At 38.0% G+C, this 27,224-nt stretch overlaps 1 protein-coding gene across 9 annotated transcripts; it reads left to right on the plus strand.

Annotated features, from left to right (window-relative positions):
• Nucleotides 1-7,778: 7,778 nt before the first annotated feature.
• LOC136425081 (uncharacterized) lies at nucleotides 7,779-26,376 on the plus strand. Of its 9 annotated transcripts, none has more exons than XM_066413845.1 (6): nucleotides 7,779-7,906; nucleotides 8,391-8,530; nucleotides 8,794-8,928; nucleotides 15,813-15,947; nucleotides 25,068-25,178; nucleotides 25,798-26,376. In XM_066413845.1, exons 2-6 carry the CDS (start codon nucleotides 8,404-8,406, stop codon nucleotides 25,836-25,838), a joined length of 549 nt encoding a protein of 182 aa, XP_066269942.1. In that variant the 5' UTR covers nucleotides 7,779-7,906; nucleotides 8,391-8,403; the 3' UTR covers nucleotides 25,839-26,376. The 9 variants fall into 9 exon arrangements, with proteins under 9 accessions (XP_066269942.1, XP_066269939.1, XP_066269941.1 ...); XM_066413842.1 differs by lacking the exons at nucleotides 15,813-15,947; nucleotides 25,068-25,178; nucleotides 25,798-26,376 and adding exons at nucleotides 9,164-9,340; nucleotides 9,569-9,679; nucleotides 21,333-21,988 and having other exon boundaries at nucleotides 7,780-7,906; XM_066413844.1 differs by lacking the exons at nucleotides 15,813-15,947; nucleotides 25,068-25,178; nucleotides 25,798-26,376 and adding exons at nucleotides 9,164-9,340; nucleotides 16,177-16,287; nucleotides 21,333-21,988 and having other exon boundaries at nucleotides 7,780-7,906.
• Nucleotides 26,377-27,224: the final 848 nt, after the last annotated feature.

A 27,224-nucleotide genomic window follows, 5' to 3' on the forward strand; every position in this document is an offset into this window, starting at 1 on the left:
ACGCATACAGCGACTATATCATTCCGGATACTGCCATGCATTTGGCATTAGAAGGTATGACTTATTACAAGTGTCATGAACACCGTACAAGATGTTTCGATTTTTCTCTACCATCTGTTCGAAGCTTCAATCAACTTGCACAAGTTGCCTACTTTCACTACGTCAAAATCATCAGAATCGTGTGTTATGCGCGTATTAATGTTTCAGATTTTCAGGCGGGGATGTTTTCTTTTTGTGACCCAACTTAAAAGACCCTTAAAACGGTTACTCTTTCTTTTACCTGGTTATGTCCTTCCATTATTAATCTTTTCCACCTCAAAACTATCGACTTTCGACTTAAATATGTAGCAATCTACTAACATAATTCCATCACCAGCGTCCGTAAGTCCGCCACCCTGAAAATATACGTCCAAACAGATTTCGGACACAACGTCTCCCAGTATAATGCACTCCTGTATATCTAAATTGTATACCCGGCGGGTGCTGTATAAAGATCTCTAAAACTCAGCGTGTTTCAAAGTGGCGGTTTATTTTACCCAGTGGACTATTGTCAAATGAAGGTTAGCCATACTCGGACCAAGTGTCTGTCTACCCTTCTTGAGATGTCTTAAAGATCTCTTAGCAATGACATATTCAATCTACCCCTTCTATTCTAATGGCAGCAATTATCTACCGTTACCTTGAAATTATCGATTGGTACATAGTACAGATGTCATGTTATCTGATAAAAAGTTGCTCAATTGTCAGCTGGGCTGTTTGATTGAAAGACAGTTCAAACAAATAACAGGATGGCGCGATCGCAAACTTTTTCTAATCGTTCGGGGGCAAAGTCCAAACTGGCTGTTTAAATTAAAGAAGGGAATCTTTTGTGTCCTAAAACACGTTTTTATCAACTTGAAGAGAAAGCAAAAAGAGGACTTAAAAAAAGTTGACGAAAACAACTTACTTTTTTTAGCGCAGATTCTTCACCTTTGACCTCTTTTAATTTGGGTACGACAAAATAACAGTTAAACATATGCCCTCTGGATGGACAGAGTCGAAGGACTAACGTTAATTTCAAAAGGATAAAACAAGAAACCCTATATTTGCGAACAAATGTTCTTGATATTTCCCTGTCATGGATGATCATGTTATTTGAACGTACTATTTCATGTTTTGCTTTGTGTGGTTGGGTGAAAGTTATTGTACCTTTCAAGGTTTATATATTGCTATTACTTGACATATATGTATCTAAATATGCATTTGTTGTTAAATTTCAGAAAAAGATACCCTATACTGAGCAAAATTGACTTTTCAAGCTGGCTGTTTACGCCGAATGGTGGTTATACCGGCTATATAGATACAGATACAGATATTTGCAATTGGCCTCACATAATAGTGATCGAAGCAATATTTCTCTTTCCTCTATATGGAATGGAATGAGAAAAATGTTTTTAAAAAATGCAAAATTGTACAAGTCAGACTGTTTATCCACATACAAATGTTTTAATCATATTACGTGTTTGAGTACGTGACAGACTTGTGGCACTTAGTTTGTCTGTCCTTGGGAATGTTTGTTTAGGCTACCGTACACAGGACGTACAAATATAGCCGTTCTCTGGGGCACTATTATATAATAAACAATTTAAAAAACAAAATATCGTCCAGTTACTGACAAAAGGTGCTACCTGAAACGTCTAACCGTTTCTGAAATATATCCAATTCTTTGCGTGACTGTTACTTTGTGTTTCTTCTTATATGGGTGTCTAACATTCATCAACAAACTATGGTGTGATTTTCTCATCGAACATAGAACAACAATTAGAAGTAAGAAGTTACTTATTGACATTTAACTCTCCTATGAACATTTAGGATTTACGTGGACTCCTGTACGCAATATTACTTATGGCTGTGCTTTTATGGTGTCTTGTTTGTTTGTTTGTTTTGTTAGATGCATGGCGTTTTTCCTTCACAGCCAGCCAATTGATCTGTTTTGCTAAGAACTAGCACATTGAAGAAATGTCGAGTCAGTCGTAACTTAATATAGAGGACTTGTATGGGCGCTATGTGCCTAACGGAAGGGCAATGGACGAAGTCAGTTGTTTTTCCAGCACGTATCATTCACAGCACACACACGCATCCGTTCATTTCGGAATGCAGACATCACGGTTTCAGCTGGTAAATAGAACGGTGTGTACGTCATTTCCGGTTAGACATAACAACCTGCTATAGACAGAACATTCGGTAATTTGAATCTAAAAGAAATGGTTTGAATAATCATGAGGCTAAGATGATATATTGTTTGTCGCTAAAATTATAGAATAAAAGATATCTTAAGAAATTCTGCAGGATGTTTTTTTTTTATCTTTAACTTAGCTGCTGTCCCTTCCAAGTTACCACATTTTTCACTTCCTAACTTCTTGAGTGAACTCCATCTCTTTGTAAGCTTGGTCAAAGAAATCCGAGATTAACAAAAATCAAAGACAATATGCCTCGGTTGGAAATAGATTTCTGTGAATTTTTTTTCTTTTTGATATGAATTTTTCCCTTATTCTGTCGAATTCATATTCCTACTGGCTCCCATACGGCAACAGGTATGACTTTAGTAGGAAATTGAACACAGGAAATTAGAAAACCTTTTACTGGGACCTTTCTGGAACCTTTGACCTAACTTCCTGTCAGTGTCCCCGAAGTGCCTAACTCCACTACATTTCTTGTCATTCTACTGTATTCAAATGACTACGAACACACACACAGCCACAAACTTTATCACAATTATACACGTCACTTTTATTTCATTGCAGGGCCGCAGTGACATGACTATATGGATTTTCTAATCGGAGAAAAATCACTAATCATCATTTTTTTTTACTTATCAACATCAACATCTAACTCTCATATATACGGTTGAAATCCAGACGGAGCCCAGCACTTTACATTACTGTGGCTATGTTTTATGGTGTTTTGATTGTTTGTTTGTGTATTTCATGGCCTTTTTTTTTGCCAATTTATCTGTTTTGCTTGAAATTCACTCATTGAAGAAATCTCGAGTGAGTTGCAACTTGATATAAAGGATTTGTATGGGCGCTATATGCCTAACGGAAGGAGGGGGGACAAGGTCAGTTGTTTTTTGCAGCACGTATTATTCACGGTATACACGCACATCCGTTTACTTCGGAATGGTGTGTACGTCATTTCCGGTCAGAGGCAACACGCTGCTATAGACAAACCATTTCGTATGTTTGATCTAAAAGAAATGGTTTTATTATTCATGAAGGTACCATGCTTTGTGGTTTGACACTTCTTGCTCGTTATTAAATTGAAGAGAAAGAATATATGAAAAATATCTTTAGGAAGCTTCACCTTTAACTTAGATGCTGTCCACTCTTCTTCACTCCCCAACTCTAAAGTGCACTTTATCTGTTTGTAAGCTTTGTCTAAGAGAACACACACAAACAAAAAATCAAAGACTTTATGTCTCGGTGAAATTGGTTTCTGGCTTTATTTTCATTATTATGATCTCGCTGATTCTGTCTAATTCATTTTACAGAAAAAAATGACAAAATTAAAAAGAGACATAAATGCAGCCGGAAATAGAAGACATGAAGTTCAATATACTTTTCTGGAACCCTTCTTGGACTGTTGACCTAACTTCCTGTCTGTATACCCGAAGTGTCTAGTTTCCTGCAAATCTACTGACATTGAACTTAATTAACTACGAACACACAAGACCACAAACGTCATCATAATTAACAAAATTTACGGCTTGTAAATATATGGCCGTTGACAGTCATGGTTTATAGCTATACCCTATCAGAGGCTTTTCTGCAGTACCGCTGCCGGCCGCCACCTAGAAGACTTTAGAAAAATGACAATCAAATTAGCAAAAATTTGTATTTTCTTGGATGAAGAAATCGGCAAAGGTTCTCAAAGGGGTTCGAATATTGTGAGAATTCTAATTTCTAATTCAAGCATTCAGATGTTCTAGGTATCAAAATAACACAACAGACATTTATCATGAAAATGTTATATATATATTTATTTTCTCAGACCAATAGAATACGTAAAACATTTTGTACACTTGTGGTTATCCAAGCCCAAAATTGTTGTCTGTTCTTTCCTGTACAGTTTTTTTCCTGGTTTTAAAGACGTCTTATATAAACAGACTATTTCCTTTTATAAATGTTTGAGTGTATTATTTCACAGTTGTCTTCTCTATTCGTTAGTCTGCTTGACGCACCTCTACCATTGACAGACAATTTCCTTTTTTAATCTGTGTGTCATCTTTTCACAGGTGTCTATTAGCAGGTGTAACACGCCTGAATTAACTGGAGGACGTGGATTTGGAGAACATATTCGCTGATAATGAAGAAGGTAAGACGTCCAGACACAAAATGTCATTAGTCGCCGTTTTAATCTAATATGTCATGGTCAAGAGTAATTCCTTGAAGCATGAAACTGCAACTCAAAGAGAATATACAAACGTACTTGGTAAAAGTTATGTCTAAAGCAAGATTCAATCCGTATGATCAAAACATCAACCATGTTTACATAGATAACAAGAATACCGTGTATCAATGCCGAGATATACACCATTCTGTGCACTGATAAGTGTTGCTTCAATAAAACATTGAAAAATACAACCTTGCGAGTCGATTTATTGTAATGTTTAGATGATGTCCATAATATATAAATAAAGAGTTCCATATTTTTTCACTCCATAACTCTAGAGTGCACTTTATCTGTTTTTTTAGCTTGGACAAAGAAAATACTGACTAACAAGAAACCAAAGACTTCATTGCTCAGTGAAATAGGTTTCTTGGAATCTCTCGTTTTGTTTTCGTTATTATGAATTTCTCGCTGATTCTGTCTAGTAATTCATTTTAACACTCGCTTCGCTAAGGCAACAGACACAAAATACAGCAGAAAATTGATGAGAGGATGTGCAGTAATTGTTTGGAACCTTTCTTGAATTTTCGACTCAACTTCCTGTCAAGTGTTCCCGAAGTGCCTAACTTCATGTCCACTTCCTAGCATTCTATCGCATTCAAATGACTACGAACACAAAAAGGCACAAACGTCTTTACAATTAACACGTCACGTTTGCTTTATTGTATGGCCACGCTGACTTTATTATCTGCGAGCGCATCAATTTTTGTCCGTTTCCAAAACAATTGCTTGCGACCTAAACTGTTAATCATAGAAAGAAGATGAAAAATTAGCAAATATATGCCTTAAATTGCTGACGGAACATCGGATATGTTTATGTTTAAAGTTTTTAGCCGAACTTTTAGCACGTTAGCATCAGTTTCGGGGTGCCCAGAGGATGCCATCCATATAATCATGTCAAGTAGGCCTAAAATGGCGACACAATGTAAAGACGGTTGAAATTTCTCTTTCATGAATTGATCATGCCATTTGGACTACTTAATCTTGCTTTAATTCTAGATCTGTGGTTGTGTGAAAGTTATTGTATGTTCCAAAGTCTACACATTGCTATTACATGAGGTATAAATATGCATTTGTTGTGACACTAAAGAAAAAGATCACTCTCTTCTCTCGACTTGACTCTCTAACCATGTTTGCTATTTCCTCCATTTTTGATATAATGACAAAAATATGTTTAAAATGCAAAATTGTGCTAAAATGCAAAAGTCAAACTGTTTACCCTTGTAAAATGTTTCAATCATGTAAAGTGTTTGAATACGTGACAGACTTTTGGCACTTAGTTTGTCGTTGGGAATGTTTAATTAGGCTACCGTACACAAGGCGCTCAATTACAGCCGTCCTCTGGAGCACGGTTATATAATGAGAAAAATTGATACGACAAAACATCGTCCAGTCACTGACGAAAGGTTGTGGATGCTGTTTGTTACCTTGTCCATCTTCTTACATGTATTCCAAAGCATCGTATTGTTTTCTCTTCGATCATAGCAAACAAATCTTTAAGTAAGAAGTTCCTTATCCAATAAGTGCACACAGTACACAATACGAGATGTTTTTATGATGTTATGTTTGTTTGTTTCTTTGTTGCATGGCGTTTTATTAAAATCAGCGCCTATTTTGCTTGTAATTCACAAGAAATGTCCGAGTCAACCTAACGGAAGGGAAAGGGAAGAGGTCAGCTGTTTTTGCAGCATATATCATTCACGGTACACATGCACATCCGTTCACTCAGGAATACGGACATGCCAGACTGTTTAATTCATAAACAAAAAAGTATGTACGTCATTCCTGTCATTCTACCGTATTCAAATGACAACTAACACACACAGCCACAAACGTCATCACCATTAACACGTCACGTTTGTTTTATTGTAGGGCCGTAGTGACATGACTATATGGATTTTCTTATCGGAGAAAATCAGTAATCATTAAGAATATTCTTTTTATTTATCAACATCTAACTCTCACATATACGGTTGAAATCCAGACGGAGCCCAGCACTTTACATTACTATGGTTATGTTTTATGGTGTTTTGATTGTTTGTTTGTCAATTTCACGGCTTTTTTGCCAATTTATCTGAGTGTTTTGCTTAAAATTCACACATTGAAGAAATCTCGAGTGAGTTGCAACTTGAAGACGACTTGTATGGGCGCTATATGCCTAACGGCAGGAGGAGGGACGAGGTCAGCTGTTTTTTGCAGCACGTATTATTCACGGTATACACGCACATCCGTTTACTTCGGAATGGTGTGTACGTCATTTCCGGTTAGAGACAACACGCTGCTATAGACAACCATTTCGTATGTTTGGATCTGAAAGAAATTGTTTGAATAATCAACGAAGGTACCATGCTTTGTGGTTTGACACTTCTTGCTCGTTATTGCTAAAATTAAAGAAAAAGAATATATTATGAAAAAATATCTTTAGGAAGCTTCATATTTAACCCTTAGATGCTGTTCACTCTTTTTCACTACCCAACTCTAAAGTGCACTTTATCTGTTTGTAAGCTTGGTCAAAGAGAACACAGACAAACAAAAAATCAAAGACTTCATGTGTCGGTGAAATAGGTTTCTGGCTTTATTTTCATTATTATGATCTCGCTGATTCAGTCTAATTCATTTTACAGAAAAAAATGACAAAATTAAAAAGAGACATAAATGCAGCCTGAAATAGAAGACATGAAGTTCAATATACTTTTCTGGAACCCTTCTTGGGCTGTTGACCTAACTTCCTGTCTGTATACCCGAAGTGCCTAGTTTCCTGCAAATCTACTGACATTGTACTTAATTAACTACGAACACACAAGACCACAAACGTCATCACAAAATTAACGGCTTGTAAATATATGACCGTTGACAGTCATGGTTTATAGTTATACCCTATCAGAGCCTTTTCTGCAGTACCGGTCCCGGCCGCCACCAGAGGACTTTACCAAAATTACAATCAATTGGCAAAAACTGGTCTTTTCTTGGATGAGGAAATCGGCAAAGGCTCTCAAAGGGGTTTGAATATTTTGAGAATTCTAATTTCTAATTCAAGCATTCAGAGTTTCTAGGCATCAAAAAACACAACAGACATTTAGAATGAAAATTCTGTAATAGTTTTTTTTTCTCAGATCAATAGAATACGTAAAACATTTTGTACACTTGTGGTTATCCAATCCGAAAATTGTTGTCTGTTCTTTCCAGTACATTGATTGCTGATTTTACCGACCTCTTGTATGAACAGACTATTTCCTTTCATAAATGTTTGAGTGTACTCTTTCACAGTTGTCTTCTCTTTTTCTTCGTCTTTATGACGCGCCTCTACCATTGATAGACAACTTTGAGTGTCTGCAGGTGTAACACGCCTGCATTTACAATGACTCATTTGCATAATTGTCTTACACGGTGGAGTATATATTTCATTCCCGCGAGTTCTTCTCATTCATTCGTGACATCTGAGTGACGTCGTACCGTGATCTACCTGCCCAGGAATTCTGTAAGTACCAACTGTGGGACACGATTTTCTACAGTGCATTGGTTTTGACTGTTTTTTACCTCGGGTGCCATATACTTTGCTTTATTTCAGCGGGTTTAACGAATTCTAGTTTAATTTTTACCGAATTCTAGTTTAATTCTAGTTTAATTTTTGTAACATAAACAAAGTAAATCACTGACTAAAATCACATTGCATAAATAGAACATTTTTTTTGCTAACGGTTATGCTGTTGACTTCCTTCTACTGTTGTTGTTGTTGTAATATTTTTAATCAAATGAGGGATGATTTTGTCTAGATGATGTCTAAATTTACCTATGCCCCAAACCGTTGTATACTATAACCTATATTAGCCGTTCTTCCGTTAACCATGACAAAATGGCTTTTCATTACATCCAGAAATGTCTCCACCCATAAGGCGTTTCCAAAGAAAAGCAAGACAAGACTCGACTCGACTAATCATCATTTTTTTGTTTTCCTTCACCAGCTGAAGCTACACCATGAAGCTGTTTGTTTGCACGTTACTTGTGGCGATGGTTGTCTTAGCAACGCTGATCGACGACTCCGAGGGATGGAGGCGCCGGCGCAGGCGCAGAAGGAGCCGAGGACTCGATGTCGATACTGATGGTACGTTTGGTCATCACACAAATATTCAGACGCACGGGCAATTCGATTTTGTCTAGATTTTTTTTTGGTTTGACTACGGATTGCTTAAACAATGTTCTTACATTGCACGTAGAATTAAACACTTGTGCAAGAGGGATGCAATCCACGAAACACTAGCCATTCTCGTGTCTGGAATGTTCTTTAACAATGAATCTGTGCCTTCATGTGATACGGTGCCAGCACCACATGTGTCTAATATGTAACTTTCTATGTCACCTTTCTAGTTGACTCAGAGCTAAGGGAGGTTGTGGAAGAGGCGAGGTCGCTCCTAGAAGAACTCGACGAACGGCCTGGACAACCGGATACACGGGGACTGGAGGACGTGGATTTGGAAAACATATTCGCTGATAATGGAGAAGGTAAGACGTCCACCTGGTTTTGTCCCTTTTCCCCGTAAGACCCAAGTTTCGTCCTATTTATCTTCTCTGGCCCAATCATGAAGAAGGTAAGAAGTCGACCTGGTTTTGACCCGTCCCCCGTAAGACCAAAGTTTTGTCCTATTTGCTTTCTCTGGTCCACCAAAAGTGCGATTTACCACGTTTTCATGGAAACCGTGTCTAATACATGTATATGACGTGTCATGTCTCCTTCCAGCTGACTCGGAGCCAAATGAGGTTGTGGAAGAGGCGAGGTCGCTCCTGGAAGAACTGGACGGACAGTCTGAACAACTGGATAAACGGGGACCTGGTATCATCTCTTTAGCCCATAAGACTCAAGCACGGGGAATGGAGGCCATGGATTTGGAGAAAATACTCGCGGATAATGAAGAACGTAAGACGTCCACCTGGTTTTGTCCCTTTTCCCCGTAAGACCCAAGTTTCGTCCTATTTATCTTCTCTTGCCCAATCATGGAGAAGGTAAGAAGTCGACCTGGTTTTGACCCTTCCCCGTAAGACCAAAGTTTCGTCCTATTTGCTTTCTCTGGGCCACTAAAAGTGCAATTTACCACGTTTTCATGGAAACCGTGTCTAATATATGACGTGTCATGTCTCCTTCCAGCTGACTCGGAGCCAAATGAGGTTGTGGAAGAGGCGAGGTCGCTCCTGGAAGAACTAGACGAGCAGCCTGATCAACTGCATAAACGGTGGCCTGCTGTTATTTCAGGCTAAGGTAAAGTAGGCTAGTTTTTGCCATTTTTTCGGTGTTTTTGTCGGGCTTTCTACCTCTTCATGTTTTCTTGTGGGGTTTACAGAGAGAAAAACACGTCAAAAAGCAGCTGGAACCCCTTCTCTGCTTGGAGACTAGCTATTGATATTTAAGATGCCAACCTTAACGTCATTGACAAGTTCTAGACACAAGAATTTGGAAACCCACAGTTTACTAATCAACCGTTAAGTTGTTCACCCTTATAACCCATCTTTCTACTTTTTTGGGAAAAAAAACACGGTTGATTTAGATTATGGTGTTGATTTGAGTACAAGAAATTTGCAATAATCTTATAGCTGTGTCTGAGATAAGTATATTCCTGGTCTTTTATTACTACGCAATTCAATTTGTAATTTTTCTGTTGCTAATAACGATACTTTTTTCTGTTACAGTCTCTCGAAGAAGACGCTCAGTACACTGACGAATGAACTGCACTACAGAAGCTTTCGATGACCTCAAAATAGAGGGATTCTTGCGCAAAGAAATAAGTTATACCGAAAAACATTGAAAGATTCAGACACAAAATGTCATTAGTCGCCGTTTCAATCTAATATGTCATGGTCAAGAGTAATTCCTTCCATGAAGAATGAAATGTTCTGCAACTCAAAGAGAATATACACACGTACTTGGTAAAGGTTATGTCTAAAGCAAGATTCAATTCGTATGATCAAAACATCAACCATGTATACATAGATAACAAGAATACCGTGTATCAATGCTAAGATATACACCATTCTGTGCACTGATAAGTGTTGGTTCAATAAAACATTAGAAAATACAACCTTGCGAGTCGATTTATTGTAATGTTTAGATGATGTCCATTCTATATAAATAAAGAGTTCCATATTTTTTCACTCCCTAACTCTAGAGTGCACTTTATCTGTTTGTTAGTTTGGACAAAGAAAACACTAACAAGAAACCAAAGACTTCATGGCTCAGTGAAATAGGTTTCTTGGAATCTCTCGTTTTGTTTTCATTATTATGAATTTCTCGATGATTGTGTCTAGTAATTCATTCTAACACTCGCTTAGCTAAGGCAACAGACACAAATGCAGAAGGAAATTGAAGAGAGGAAGTGCAGTAATCTTATTTTGGAGCCTTCCTTGGATTTTTGACCTAACTTCCTGTCAGTGTCCCGCAGCACCTAACTTCATCTCCATTTCCTGTCATTCTACTCTATTCAAATGACTTCAAAAAAACACACAGCCACAAACGTCTTTACAATTAACACGTCATGTTTGCTTTATTGTATGGCCACGCTGACATGATTATATTGATGACATCTGCGCGCGCATCAATTTTTGTCCGTTTCCAAAACAAATGTTTGCGACCTAACTGTTATTGTGACTGTTAAGTAAAAATGAAGCTGCAACATGGGCATTTATATGTCGTGAATTGCAGTTAAAGAACATCGGAAAACTGATGTTATGTTTAATAATGACGGCAACGTTTTTAGCCGAACTTTTTGCACGTTCGCATCAGTTTTGGGGTGCCTCACTTTTAATCATTCAAAGAAGTTGCAAAGGGAGAGAATGTATGCTGTAAATTGCTTACAGTTAAAAAAAATCGGAAAACTTATTCATAATGATGGCAACCTTTTAGCCAAAGTTTTTTTAGCACACTTACATCAGTTTTGGGGTGCCCAAAGAATGTTATCCAAGTATAATCAAGTCAGCGTGGCCTAAAATGGCGAGACAATGTAAAAAGACGTGCACAATCTACAACAACATCCGGTGCCACGATTCGGCACGACAAGCTTGAAGGGTAATAATAACACATCACAATCCTGGGGCAGAGCACTGGTGCTGTGCTCCAAACCTGGAAACGAGATTATCTGTCACGTGATGTCGACAGAAATCTAAATATTGGTACACATAAAAGCCTTAACTAAACATCAACAATTGCAAACCAGAATTCAATATACTGAGGATGAATTTTCAAAATGACTAACATAGAAAATAGATAATATAAAAGTGCGTCCATCGTCTATATAAAAGATATACCCTGAATAATTGAATCCCTATTAAACAAGAAAAGATTACATGAATATTCTAACATTGCACCTACGCGAAAACATTTCAAATACACTTTCTAGGTCCGAAGAAACTGATTCTAAAGATCAATTGTTTATTGCAAATGAGATTTCAAAAATTCGGATTCTTTTTTTTTCTTAACCATGTAAAATCACTGATGTAATTGTGGGCTGGCCCGGAGTTTTTACAGAGTTCATTTTTACAGCTTAGTATTAGTCTCTCTAGTAGTAACAAATACTGTTTCTTTTGTCCATGATATGTTCATTATTATGAAGTCTTCAATACCATCCCGCATAATTGTAAAGAAAGCTCATCTGTGTTGGTAGTAATCATAAAACAATGCAAAACTCTCTTCCAACACTATAAGGTATTTAAGGATCGAATTTTCGACGACCACTCTCTCCTACTTCATGATCAACAGGGACAGTATGCGTTATAAACTTCCTGGCACGTTTGACCAACTGCTGACGTCACGTATACGCAATGACACGAGTCAATAAAGTCACGTGTCTGTAACTATCGCGAGTTTACGTTCGGCAGTGATTGGTCATTATTGATCCTGAAGAAGGCGACAGTGGTCGTCAAAAATTCGATCCGTGAATACTTAAGTTTAGCATTGTTTTATCCTGCATAATGATGTAATGGGCGTTGAGCGTAAGGGCGCCAAATTTAAGTAGCCTAGTCAAATGTCTATCGGATACTAAAATTGATAGAGGCCTGAAGGCCCAAAAGTTTAATATTCTTCGGTGCTTTCCTAAAATCTACGTACAAATACAAATACACACGAAAGTATATATCATCGCTACGCTATTTACGGCGTATAAGCTGGGTTATACACCGACGTCGTTCTAGTGATATAGTTCTCCTCCCATCTGAGCGGTCGTCTGTCATTGGTCACTCCTTTCCGCCAATCGTTGAGGTTGGAATTGCTGACGTCATGATTGGAGTCGTTGTGGGGGTACCTGACGCGGGGGCGGGGCAGGGCCAAGTGTCGGAGGGGGTCAGGGTGCTGGGACTGATGGTGTCTGAAATGTTCTTTAAGAATGAATCCGTGCCTTCATGTGATATAGTACCAGCGCCACATGTGTCTAATATGTCACTTTCTATGTCTCCTTTCTAGTTGACTCCGAGCTTAGGAAGGTTGTGGAAGAGGCGAGGTCGCTTCTGGAAGACATGGACGAACAACCTAGTCTGCATAAACGGCTTAGACTGCACCCTTCTATTCTGTCAGTGCACTCCATCTGTTTGTAAGCTTGGTTTGAATTTCTTTATTTTTCGAATTTGTGAATTTTCCCCTTATTCTGTCGAATTCATATTCCTACTGGCTCCCATACGGCAACAGGTATGACTTTAGTAGGAAATTGAACACAGGAAATTAGAAAACCTTTTACTGGGACCTTTCTGGAACCTTTGACCTTACTTTCTGTCAGTGTCCCCGAAGTGCCTAACTCCACTACATTTCTTGTCATTCTACTGTATTCAAATGACTACGAACATACACAGCCACAAACTTTATCACAATTATACACGTCACGTTTGTTTTATTGTAGGGCCGCAGTGACATGACTATATGGATTTTTTAATCGGAGAAAATCACTAATTATCATTTTTTTTACTTATCAACATCAACATCTAACTCTCATATATACGGTTAAAATCCAGACGGAGCCCAGCACTTTACATTACTGTGGTTATGTTTCATGGTGTTTTGATTGTTTGTTTGTCTATTTCACGGCTTTTTCTCCAATTTATATGAGTGTTTTGCTTAAAATTCACACATTGAAGAAATCTCGAGTGAGTTGCAACTTGAAGACGACTTGTATGGGCGCTATATGCCTAACGGTAGGAGGAGGGACGAGGTCAGCTGTTTTTGCAGCACGTATTATTCACGATATACACGCACATCCGTTTACTTCGGAATGGTGTGTACGTCATTTCCGGTTAGAGACAACACGCTGCTATGAAAAACCATTTCGTATGTTTTGGTCTGAAAGAAATGGTTTGAATAATCATGAAGGTACCATGCTTTAAAGGTTAACACTTCTTGCTCGTTATTGCTAAAATCAAAGAAAATGGATATATGAAAATATCTTTAGGATGTTTTATTTTTAACTAAGATGCTGTCCACTCTAAGATTTTCAAATTTTTCTCTGCCTAACTCTAGAGTGCACTTTATCTGTTTGTAAGCTTGGTCAAAGAGAACACAGACAAACAAGAAAATCAAAGACTTCATGCCTCGGTGAAATAGGTTTCTGGCTTTACTTTCATTATTGTGATCTCGCTGATTCTGAAGAGATGAAGTTCAATATACTTTTCTGGAACCCTTCTTGGACTGTTGACCTAACTGTATACCCGAAGTGCCTAGCTTCCTGCAATTCTACTAACATTGTACTTGATTAACTACGAACACACAAGACCACAAACGTCATCAAAGTTAACAAAATTTACGGCTTGTAAATATATGGCCGTTGACAGTCATGGTTTATAGCAATACCCTATCAGAGCCTTTTCTGCAGTACCGGTCCCGACCGCCACCTAGAAGACTTTTACAAAAATGCCCATCAAAATGGCAAAAAATGTTATTTTCTTCTATGAGGAAATCGGCAAAGGTTCTCAAAGGGGTTTGAATATTGTGAGAATTCTAATTTCTAATTAAAGCATTCAGAGTTTCTAGGCATCAAAAAACACAACAGACATTTAGAATGAAACTTCTGTAATAGTTTTTTTTTTCTCAGATCAATAGAATACGTAAAACGTTTTGTACACTTGTAGTTATCCAATCCGAAAATTGTTGTCTGTTCTTTCCTGTACATTGATTGCTGATTTTACCGACCTCTTGTATGAACAGACTATTACCTTACATAAACGTGTGAGTGTATTATTTCACAGTTGTCTTCTCTATTCGTTAGTCTGCTTGACGCACCTTTACCATTGACAGACAATTTCCTTTGTAATCTGTGTCATCTTTTCACAGGTGTCTATTAGCAGGTGTAACACGCCTGAATTTACAATGACTCATTTGCATAATTGTCTTACACGGTGGAGTATATATTTCATTCCCGCGAGTTCTTCTCATTCATTCGTGACATCTGAGTGACGTCGTAGCGTGATCTACCTGCCCAGGAATTCTGTAAGTACCAACTATGGGACACGATTTTCTACAGGGCATTGGTTTTGACCGTTGTGCACCTCGGGTGCCATATACTTTGCTTTATTTCAGTGGGTTTAGCGAATTCTAGTTTAATTTTTAGCGAATTCTAGTTTAATTTTTACCGAATTCTAGTTTAATTCTAGTTTAATTTTTGTAACATAAACAAAGGAAATCACTGACTAAAATCACATTGCATAAATAGAATAGATTTTTTTCGTTTGTCGTCGAACGGTTATGCTGTTGACTTCCTTCTACTGTTGTTGTTGCTGTTGTAATATTTTTAATCAAATGAGGGATGATTTTGTCTAGATGATGATTAAGCTGTACCTATGCCCCGAAACATATATATGGCCTCCGTCGGTCAACATTGTAAACTATAACCTGTATATTAGCCGTTAACTATGCCAAAATGGCTTTGCGTTACATCAAGAAATGCCTCCACCCCTAAGGCGTTTCCAAAAAAGCAAAACAAGACTCGGCTAATAATCTTTTTTTTTTGTTTTCCTTCACCAGCTGAAGCTACACCATGAAGCTGTTTGTTTGCATGCTACTTGTAACGATGGTTGTCATGGCAACGCTTATCGACGACTCCGAGGGATGGAGGCGCCGGCGCAGGCGCAGAAGGAGCCGAGGACTCGATGCGGATACTGATGGTACGTTTAGTCATCACACAAATATTCAGACGCACGGGCAATTCGATTTTGTCTAGATTTTTTTGTTTGACTACGGATTGCTTATACAATGTTCTTACATTGCACGTAGAATTAAACACTTGTGCAAGAGGGATGCAATCCACGAAACACTAGCCATTCTCGTGTCTGAAATGTTCTTTAACAATGAATCTGTGCCTTCATGTGATACGGCACCAGCGCCACATGTGTCTAATATGTAACTTTCTATGTCACCTTTCTAGTTGACTCAGAGCTAAGGGAGGTTGTGGAAGAGGCGAGGTCGCTCCTAAAAGAACTCGACGAACGGCCTGGACAACCGGATACACGAGGACTGGAGGACGTGGATTTGGAGAACATATTCACTGATAATGGAGAAGGTAAGACGTCCACCTGGTTTTGTCCCTTTTCCCCGTAAGACCCAAGTTTCGTCCTATTTATCTTCTCTGGCCCAATCATGAAGAAGGTAAGAAGTCGACCTGGTTTTGACCCTTCGTCCGTAAGACCAAAGTTTCGTCCTATTTGCCTTCTCTGGGCCACTAAAAGTGCAATTTACCACGTTTTCATGGAAACCGTGTCTAATATATGACGTGTCATGTCTCCTTCCAGCTGACTCCAAGCTAAGGGAGGTTGTGGAAGAGGCGAGGTCGCTCCTGCAAGAACTGGACGAACAGCCTGATCAACTGCATAAACGGCTGCCTGGTGTTGTTTCAGGCTAAGGTAAAGTAGGCTAGTTTTTGCCATTTTTTCGGTGTTTTTGTCGGGCTTTCTACCTCTTCATGTTTTTTGTGGGGTTTACAGAGAGAAAAACACGTCAAAGTAGTAAGCCCGACAACAAAGCCTACACACGTCAAAAAGCAGCCGGAACCCCTTCTCTGCTTGGAGACTAGCTATTGATATTTAAGATGCCAACCTTAACGTCATTGACAAGTTCTAGACACAAGAATTTGGAAACCCACAGTTTACTAATCAACCGTTAAGTTGTTTACCCTTATAACCCATATTTCTACTTTTTTGAAGAAAAAACACGGTTGATTTAGATAATGGTGTTGATTTGAGTAAAAGAAATTTGCAATAATCTTATAGCTGTGTCTGAGATAAGTATATTCCTGGTCTTTTATTACTACGCAATTCAATTTGTAATTTTTCTGTTGCTAATAACGATACTTTTTTCTGTTACAGTCTCTCGAAGAAGACGCTCAGTACACTGACGAATGAACTGAACTACAGAAGCTTTTGATGGCTTCAAAATTGCGGGATTCTTCCACATAGAAATAATTTATACCGAACAACATTGAAAGATTCAGACACAAAATATCATTGGTCGCCACTTTAATATAGTATTTCATGGTCAACTACTGCAGCAGCAGAAAACAGTGGACTACTACTACTTTCATGGTCAAGAGGTAATTCCTTCCATGAAACATCCTTCCATGAAACATGCAATGTTCTGCAACTCGAAGAGAATAGAAACAAACTTGGTAAGAGTTATGTCTAAAGCAAGATTCAATCCGTAACAAAAATACCATGTATTCATGCTAAGATATACGTCATTCTGTGCACTGATAACTGTTGGTTATTATAAATAAAACTTATTATTGAAAAACAGCCTTGTGAATCTATTTTGTCTATCCACATTATGCTTACACGCAACATGTTATACGTCATTTCCGGTTAGATACGACACGCTTCGGTAAAGAAAACCGTTTTGTATTCTAAAGTGAAGGAACTGGTTTGAACTACCGTGCGCTTTACACACTACACACTACATGTATATAGATACGGGTCAGCTGCTAAGCTAAGGCATGGTGCTAAGCATAGAAAAAAAACATGCTTTGGGGTTTGTCACTACATGTCGGTGCTCGTTATCACTAAAAATGGATAAAAACGGATATAAAAGAAATATCTTTACAAATTCTTCAGGATGTTTTCTTTTATTTGAAACTAAGTAGCGCCAATTTCAAGTTTTTTTCAGATTTTTCAGTCCTTAACTTTAAAGTGCACTACTCATATTGTAAGCTTAAAGAAAATACGGACAAACAAGAAATCGAAGATCCGATCTTCGAGTCTTACCTTGGTGGGAAATAGATTTCTTTGAATTTCTTGTTTTTTTTATTATTATGAACTTTTTCACTTATTCTGTCGAATTCATATTCCTACTGGCTCCCATACGGCAACAGATATTACTTTAGTAGTATTGTAGGAAATTGAGCACAAAAAACTTTAAAAAACAATCTTTTCTGGGACCTTTTTGGCACTTTTGACCTAGCTTCCTGTCAGTGTCCCCGAGATGCCTAATTTCACCTCCACTTCTTGTCATTCTACTCTATTCAAATGACTTCAAAAACACACACAGCCACAAACGTCTTAACAATTGACACGTCACGTTTGTTTTATTGTATGGCCACGCTGACATGATTATATGGATGACATCTGCGCGCGCATTAGTTTTCGTCCGTTTCCATAAACAAATGTTTGCGACCTCCCTTTTATTGTAACTGAAAATCATACAAACAAGCTGCAAAATTAGCAAATATTCTATGCCGTGAATTGTAGTTAAAGAATATTGAGAAAAATTGATACTTATGTTTCATAATTTCTTATCATACAAAGAAGCTGCAAAGGGAAAAATGTATGCTGTAAATTGCTTACAGTTTAAAAAAAGAATTGGAAAACTGTTTCATAATGATGGCAACTTTTTAGCCAAAGTTTTATTAGCACACTTACATCAGTTTTGGGGTGCCCAGAGGATATTATCCAAGTTTAATCAAGTCAGTGTTGCCTAAAATGTCGAGATAATGTTAAAGGCATCCAGAGCATTTTATGAGGCTTGAAGCTTGAATAAAAAACCTCCAATTTCTAGTCATTCCTACACATACTACGTTTCAATAACACTTTACCATTACATATCGACATTGAAGGAGCAAAGATACGATGTCGTTGTGTGGTGAGAACTGATAGAAAATCCAAGCCCTAATAGACTGATCCTGACTGCCCATCACAATCAGCGGTTTGGCCAATGAGACCGTGACTGCGTGTCCGTCAAATATTTGAATTTTTATGTTTTAGTTTTGCATTTCTACGTTTTGACGGAGGTGGGCGGGGCTATGGTGTCAGTCTATTTACACTAGGCGCGTGAAACTAAAAGATCACCATGTAGCTTATTTGTGTGCCGATTTTGAGCACTTTTGATAAGAAATCCGCACGCAAATGTGGTAAACAGTGGCATTAATTGTTCATTTCATAAAGATTAAAGCAACTAGATTATTTCCAGTTTCAAGCCTAATAAAATGCTCTGGGTGCCTTTCAAAGACATACACAATCTACTACAACATCCGGTGCCAAGTTTCAAAACGACAAGCATTCTGGGTAATTATAACACATCACGATCCTGGGGCTCTCCCAGCCAGGGAACGAGAACTATAACGAGTATCTGTCTCGTGATGTTGGTAAAGAAGTCTGAACATTGGTACATTCTAACATCAAAGTCTTAACTTAACATCAATAATTACAAACAAGAATTCAATATACTAAGAAATATTGCAAAATAACTAACATACAGAATAGATATGTAAATATGATAGAGCGTTCATCGTCTCAATAAAAGAAATACTTCTTGTCTGTTCTTTGTCTGTATGTTCTGACATAAAAATTGTTGTCTGTTCTTTCCTGTGCAGTTTTTCTTTTGCTGGTTTTACAGACGTCTTATATAAACAGCCTATTTCCTTTCATAAATGTTTGAGTGTACTCTTTCACAGTTGTCTTCTCTTTTTCTTCGTCTGTATGACGCACCTCTACCATTCACAGACAATTTCCCTTGTCATCTGTGTGTCATCTTTTCACAGGTGTCTATTAGCAGGTGTAACACGCCTGAATTTACAATGACTCATTTGCATAATTGTCTTACACGGTGGAGTATATATTTCATTCCCGCGAGTTCTTCTTATTCATTCGTGACATCTGAGTGACGTCGTACCGTGATCTACCTTCCCAGGAATTCTGTATGTACCAACTGTGGGACACGATTTCTACAGTGCATTGGTTTTGACCGTTTTGTACCTCGGGAGCCATATACATTGTTTTATTTTAGTGGGTTAAGCGAATTCTAGTTTGATTCTAGTTAAATTTTTGTAACATGAACATCACTGACTTAAAGACATTGCATAAATAGAATATAATTTTTTTCGTTTGTAAACGCTTATGCTGTTGACTTCCTTTTACTGTTGTTGTTGTAATATTTTAGATAAAATGAGGGATGATTTTGTCTAGATGATGTCTATGTTTACCTATGCCCCGAACCGGAAGCCGTTCTTCCGTTAACCATGCCACAATGACTTTTCATTACATTCGGAAATGCCTCCGCCCCTAAGGCGTTGTCAAAAAAGCCAAAAAAAGGCTAATCATGATTTTCTTCACCAGGTGAACCTACACCATGAAGCTGTTTGTTTGCACGCTGCTTGTGACGATGGTTGTCATGGCAACGTTGATCGACGACTCCGAGGGATGGAGGCGTCGGCGCAGGCGCAGAAGGAGCCGAGGACTGGATGCCGATACTGATGGTACGTTTGGTCATCACACAAATATTCAGACGGGCAATTCAATTTTGTCTAAATTTTGTTTGTTTAACTATGGATTGCTTGAATAATGTTCTTACATTGCACGTAGAATAAAAACTTGTCATCTGTGCAAGAGGGATGCAATCCACGAAACGCTAGCCATTCTCGTGTCCGAAATTTTCTTTGAGAATGAATCTGTGCCTTCATTTCATACAGCACCAGCGCCACATGTGTCTAATATGTCACTTTCTATGTCTCTTTTCTAGTTGACTCCGAGCTAAGGGAGGTTGTGGAAGAGGCGAGGTCGCTTCTGGAAGAGTTGGACGAACCGTCTGATCAACTGGATACACGGAGACTGGAGGACGTGGATTTGGAGAACATATTCGCTGATAATGGAGAAGGTAAGACGTCCACCTGGTTTTGTCACTTATCCCCGTAAGACCCAAGTTTCGTCCTATTTATCTTCTCTGGCCCAATCATGAAGAAGGTAAGAAGTCGACCTGGTTTTGACCCCTCCCCCGTAAGACCAAATTTTCGTCCTATTTGCTTTCTCTGGGCCACTAAAAGTGCAATTTACCACGTTTTCATGGAAACCGTGTCTAATATATGACGTGTCATGTCTCCTTCCAGCTGACTCCAAGCTAAGGGAGGTTGTGGAAGAGGCAAGGTCGCTCCTGCAAGAACTGGACGAACAGCCTGAACAACTGCATAAACGGTTGCCTGGTGTTGTTTCAGGCTAAGGTAAAGTAGGCTAGTTTTCGCCATTTTTTCGGTGTTTTTGTCGGGCTTTCTACCTCTTCATGTTTTTTGTGGGGTTTACAGAGAGAAAAACACGTCAAAGTGGCAAGCCCGACAACAAAGCCTACACACGTCAAAAAGCAGCCGGAACCCCTTCTCTGCTTGGAGACTAGCTATTGATATTTAAGATGCCAACCTTAACGTCATTGACAAGTTCTAGACACAAGAATTTGGAAACCCACAGTTTACTAATCAACCGTTAAGTTGTTCACCCTTATAACCCATCTTTCTACTTTTTTGAAGAAAAAAAACACGGTTGATTTAGATTATGGTGCTGATTTGAGTACAAGAAATTTGCAATAATATTATAGCTGTGTCTGAGATAAGTATATTCCTGGTCTTTCATTACTACGCAATTCAATTTGTAATTTTTCTGTTGCTAATAACGATCCTGTATTTTCTTTGTTACAGTCTCTCGAAGAAGACGCTCAGTACACTGACGAATGAACTGAACTACAGAAGCTTTTGATGGCTTCAAAATAGCGGGATTCTTGCACATAGAAATAAGTTATACCGAAAAACATTGAAAGATTCAGACACAAAATGTCATTAGTCGCCACTTTAATATAGTATTTCATGGTCAACTACTGCAGCAGCAGAAAACAGTGGACTACTACTACTTTCATGGTCAAGAGGTATTTCCTTCCATGAAACATTCTTCCATGAAACATGCAATGTTCTGCAACTCGAAGAGAATAGAAACAAACTTGGTAAAAGTTATGTCTAAAGCAAGATTCAATCCGTAACAAAAATACAGTGTATTCATGCTGAGATATACGTCATTCTGTGCACTGATAACTGTTGGTTAAATAAAACAGCCTTGAAAAACAGCCTTGTGAATCTATTTTGTCTATCCACATTATGCTTACACGCAACAGGTTATACGTCATTTCCGGTTAGATACGACACGCTTCGGTAAAGAAAACCATTTTGTATTCTAATGTAAAAGAACTGGTTTGAACTACCATGCGCTTTACACATGCTTTGGGGTTTGTCACTACATGTCGGTGCTCGTTATCGCTAAAAATGGATAAAAACGGATATAAAAGAAATATCTTTACAAATTCTTCAGGATGTTTTCTTTTATTTGAAACTAAGTAGCGCCAATTTCAAGTTTTTTTCAGATTTTACAGTCCTTAACTTTTAAGTGCACTTCTCATATTGTAAGCTTAAAGAAAATACGGACAAACAAGAAATCGAAGATCCGATCTTCGAGTCATACCTTGGTGGGAAATAGATTTCTTTGAATTTCTTGTTTTGTTTTTTATTATTATGAATTTTTTCACTTATTCTGTCGAATTCATATTCCTACTCGCTCGCATACAGCAACAGATATAACTTTAGTAGTATTGTAGGAAATTGAACACAAAGATCTTTAAAAAACAACCTTTTCTAGGACCCTTTTGGAACTTTTGACCTAGCTTCCTGTCAGTGTCCCCGAGGTGCCTAATTTCACCTCCACTTCCTGTCATTCTACTCTATTCAAATGACTTCAAAAGCACACACAGCCACAAACGTCTTAACAATTGACACGTCACGTTTGTTTTATTGTATGGCCACGCTGACATGATTATATGGATGACATCTGCGCGCGCATCAGTTTTCGTCCGTTTCCAAAAACAAATGTTTGCGACCTCCCTGTTATTGTAACTGATAATCATACAAAGAAGCTGCAAAATTAGCGAATATTCTATGCCGTGAATTGTAGTTAAAGAATATTGAAAAATTGATACTTATGTTTCATAATTTCTTATCATACAAAGAAGCTGCAAAGGGAAAAATGTATGCTGTAAATTGCTTACAGTTTAAAAAAAGAATTGGAAAACTGTTTCATAATGATGGCAACTTTTTAGCCAAAGTTTTATTAGCACACTTACATCAGTTTTGGGGTGCCCAGAGGATATTATCCAAGTTTAATCAAGTCAGTGTTGCCTAAAATGTCGAGATAATGTTAAAGGCATCCAGAGCATTTTATGAGGCTTGAAGCTTGAATAAAAAACCTCCAATTTCTAGTCATTCCTACACATACTACGTTTCAATAACACTTTACCATTACATATCGACATTGAAGGAGCAAAGATACGATGTCGTTGTGTGGTGAGAACTGATAGAAAATCCAAGCCCTAATAGACTGATCCTGACTGTCCATCACAATCAGCGGTTTGGCCAATGAGACCGTGACTGCGTGTCCGTCAAATATTTGAATTTTTATGTTTTAGTTTTGCATTTCTACGTTTTGACGGAGGTGGGCGGGGCTATGGTGTCAGTCTATTTACACTAGGCGCGTGAAACTAAAAGATCACCATGTAGCTTATTTGTGTGCCGATTTTGAGCACTTTTGATAAGAAATCCGCACGCAAATGTGGTAAACAGTGGCATTAATTGTTCATTTCATAAAGATTACAGCAACTAGATTATTTCCAGTTTTCAAGCCTAATAAAATGCTCTGGGTGCCTTTCAAAGACATACACAATCTACTACAACATCCGGTGCCAAGTTTCAAAACGACAAGCATTCTGGGTAATTATAACACATCACAATCTCGGGGCTCTCCCAGCCAGGGAACGAGAACTATAACGAGTATCTGTCTCGTGATGTTGGTAAAGAAGTCTGAACATTTTTACATTCTAACATCAAAGTCTTAACTTAACATCAATAATTACAAACAAGAATTCAATATACTAAGAAATATTGCAAAATAACTAACATACAGAATAGATATGTAAATATGATAGAGCGTTCATCGTCTCAATAAAAGAAATACTTCTGTTCTTTGTCTGTATGTTCTGACATATAAATTGTTGTCTGTTCTTTCCTGTGCAGTTTTTCTTTTGCTGGTTTTACAGACGTCTTATATAAACAGACTATTTCCTTTCATAAATGTTTGAGTGTACTCTTTCACAGTTGTCTTCTCTTTTTCTTCGTCTGTATGACGCACAGTTGTCTTCTCTATTTTTTCGTCTGCTTGACGCACCTCTACCATTGACAGACAACTTTCCTTGTACTATGTGTGAGTGTCATCTTTACACAGGTGTCTATATGCAGGTGCAACACGCCTGAATTTACAATGACTCGTTTGCATAATTGTCTTACACGGTGGAGTATATATTTCATTTCCGCGAGTTCTTCTCACTCATTACCTCCAGCCGTGAAATCTGAGTGACATCGTACCTTGATCTACCTGCCCACTATATTTTGTAAGTATTAAAAGCTCTTACCAACTGTGGTGCAAGATTTTCTGCAATGCATTGGTCTCGACAGTTTTTTACCTTGAGTGCAATATTTTCTTTTAGTGGTTGATTTATTTACAAATACATGTACTCCTAAATTTGCAAAGAAAATCACTGACTGAAATCATGTCTGTACATGGCTTGGATCTAATAGAATTGTTATCATATATTTGTTGCAAAGTTGTTTGGGTTTGGGTAGTCTTGCCAAAATTATAAAACTGAGTAAAATTTTCGACTCTTGTCTTTTTACAATTACTGTTGTTGTTATAATATTTTCAATCAACTGAAGGATGATTTTGTCCAGATGTTGTCTAAATATACCTAAATATGCCCATTATATACTATTACCTATATAGGATCCGTTCTTCCGTTAACCATACCAAAAGGCTTTTCATTTCATCCAGAAATGCCTCCGCCTCTAAGTCGTTTCCAAAAAGCCAAACAAGACTAGACTACATCACTACTTGTACCTTCATTTTTGCACAAAATTAACAATAAAGGTTTTTTTTTTTAAATTAAAAAGAAGACTAATAAGTTTTTAATTTGTTTCCCTTCACCAGCTAAAACTACACCATGAAGCTGTTTGTTTGCATGCTGCTTGTAACGATGGTTGTCATGGCAACGCTGATCGACGACTCCGAGGGATGGAGGCGCCGGCGCCGGCGCAGAAGGAGCCGAGGACTCGATGCCGATACTGATGGTACGTTTGGTCATCGCAAACATTCATGATCAGACGGGCAATTCAATTTTGCGTAGATCTTGTGTCGTTGCCTACGGATTGCTAAAAAGTTCTTACATCGTACGTAGAATGAAAGCCTTTCAAAAGAGATGCATTCCATGACACGCACGCAAGTGTCTGATATGTTCTTAAAGAATGAATATACGCCTAACACGTGATTTCCATGTCTCCTTCCAGCTGACTCGGAGCTAAAGGAGGCTGTGGAAGAGGCGAGGTCGCTCCTGGAAGAACTAGACGAACAACCTAGTCGACTGCATAAACGGCTCCCTGGTCTCATCTCTTTCCCGCGTAAGACCCAAGTCTCGTTATATTTACCTTCTCTGGCCCACTAAAAGTGGGATTTACCACGTTTTATAAAAACTGGTGTGTGTTCGTTGTATGATCAGACTGAGAATAACCAGCTATTAAATACTTTCCAAGCAGACGAGGGGTTCCGGCTAGTTTTTGCAATTTTTTTGGCGTTTTTGGTGGGCTTTCTACTTTGTCATGTTTTTTTGTTGGGTTTATAGAGAGAGAAACACGACAAAGTAGCAAGTCCGACAAAAACGCATAAAACTCGTCAAAAAACAGCCGGAACCCCCCCCCCCCCTCTGCTTTGAGAGTAGCTATTGATATTTAAGATGCCAACGGTAACGTCATTGGCAAGTTCGAGACACAAAAATTTGGTAACCCACAGTTTACTGATCAACCACTAAGATTCATATGTTTATTCACTCTTATAACCCATATTTCTACCTATATAAAAAAATATGGTTGATTTAGATTATGGTGTTGATTTGAGTACAAGAAATTTGCAATAATATCATATCACAGAAAGGGACATAATTATATTCCTGGCCTGTTATTATTGTGCAATTCAATTTGTAATTTTCCTGTTGCTAATAACGATACTTTTTTTCTGTTACAGTCTCTCGAAGAAGACGCTCAGTACACCGACGAATGAACTGAACTACAGACGCTTTCGATAACTTCAAAATAGCGGGATTCTTGCGCAAAGAAATAATTTATATCGAAAAAATTGAAAGTCTCAGACACAAAATGTCATGAGTCGCCGTTTCAATCTAATATGTCATGGTCAAGAATAATTACTTCCATGAAGCATGAAATGCTCTGCAACTCAAAGAGAATATACAAACGTACTTGGTAAAAGTTATGTCTAAAGCAAGATTAGATCCGTAACAAAAATACCGTGTATTCATGCTGAGATAAACGTCATTCTGTGCACTGATAAGTGTTGGTTGAATAAAACTTAAAAAGCGAATCTATTTTGTCTAGCCACATATGCTTACACGCAACAACTTGTACGTCATTTCCGGTTATATACGAAACGCTTCGGTTGAGAAAACCATTTTGTATTCTTATTCAAAAGAAGTGGTTTGAATTATCATGTGCTTTGCATATGCTCTGGGGTTTGTCACTACATGTTAGTGCTCGTGATCGCTAAAAAGGGATCAAATTGATATAAAGTAAATTTCTTTACAAATTCCGATGGATGTTTTCTTCTAAGATGTGCAAATTCAAAGTTTGTCACATTTTTCACCCCTTAACTTTAAGCATAAATCGTATTGTACGCTTAAAGAAAAACAAGGACAAACAAGAAATCCAAGATTTGACCATGCCTTGATGGGAAACTTTTTTTTAAATTATTGTGAATTTTTTTTCCTTATTCTCTCGAATTCATATTCCTACTGGCTCCCATACGGCAACAGATATGCCTTTAGTAGTATAGTAGGACAAAGAACACAGAAAATTGAAAAAAAAAAATTTTTCTTGGACCTTTCTGGAACCTTTGACCTAGCTTCCTGTCAGTGTCCTCGAAGTGCCTAACTTCACCTCCACTTCCTGTCACTCTACCGTACTCAAATGACTTCGAACACACATGACCACAAACGTCATCACAATTAACACGGCACGTTTGCTTTATTGTATGGCCACGCTGACATGATTATATGGATGACATCCGCGCGCGCATCAATTTACGTCCTATTCCGAACCGATTGTTTGCGACGTTAGGCCATGGTGGTCTAATTTTATAGATGGCATCAGCGTCATTTCGTCCGTTTCCAATTTGAAAAAGAAGTTACTGTAAATCGTACAAAGCAGCTGCAAAATGAAAAAAAAGATATGCTGTGAATTGCAATGAAAAGATAAAAAATTTAAAAAACGGATACACATGTCTTGGAACGTCAAAGTCAAAGAAGAAGATGTGAAAAAGAAAAAAAAATTATATTTGGTAACTTTATAACATGTTCTGTGTGTTCAATTGTTTCGTCAACCTTCCTGACTAGGGGTGGGTACCGGTACAGAAAATTCAGGTCCGGTCCAGGTCCAGGT

The sequence above is a fragment of the Branchiostoma lanceolatum genome, chromosome 19, assembly GCF_035083965.1.
Source record: "Branchiostoma lanceolatum isolate klBraLanc5 chromosome 19, klBraLanc5.hap2, whole genome shotgun sequence".
In the NCBI taxonomy this organism is placed as follows: Eukaryota; Metazoa; Chordata; class Leptocardii; order Amphioxiformes; family Branchiostomatidae; genus Branchiostoma; species Branchiostoma lanceolatum.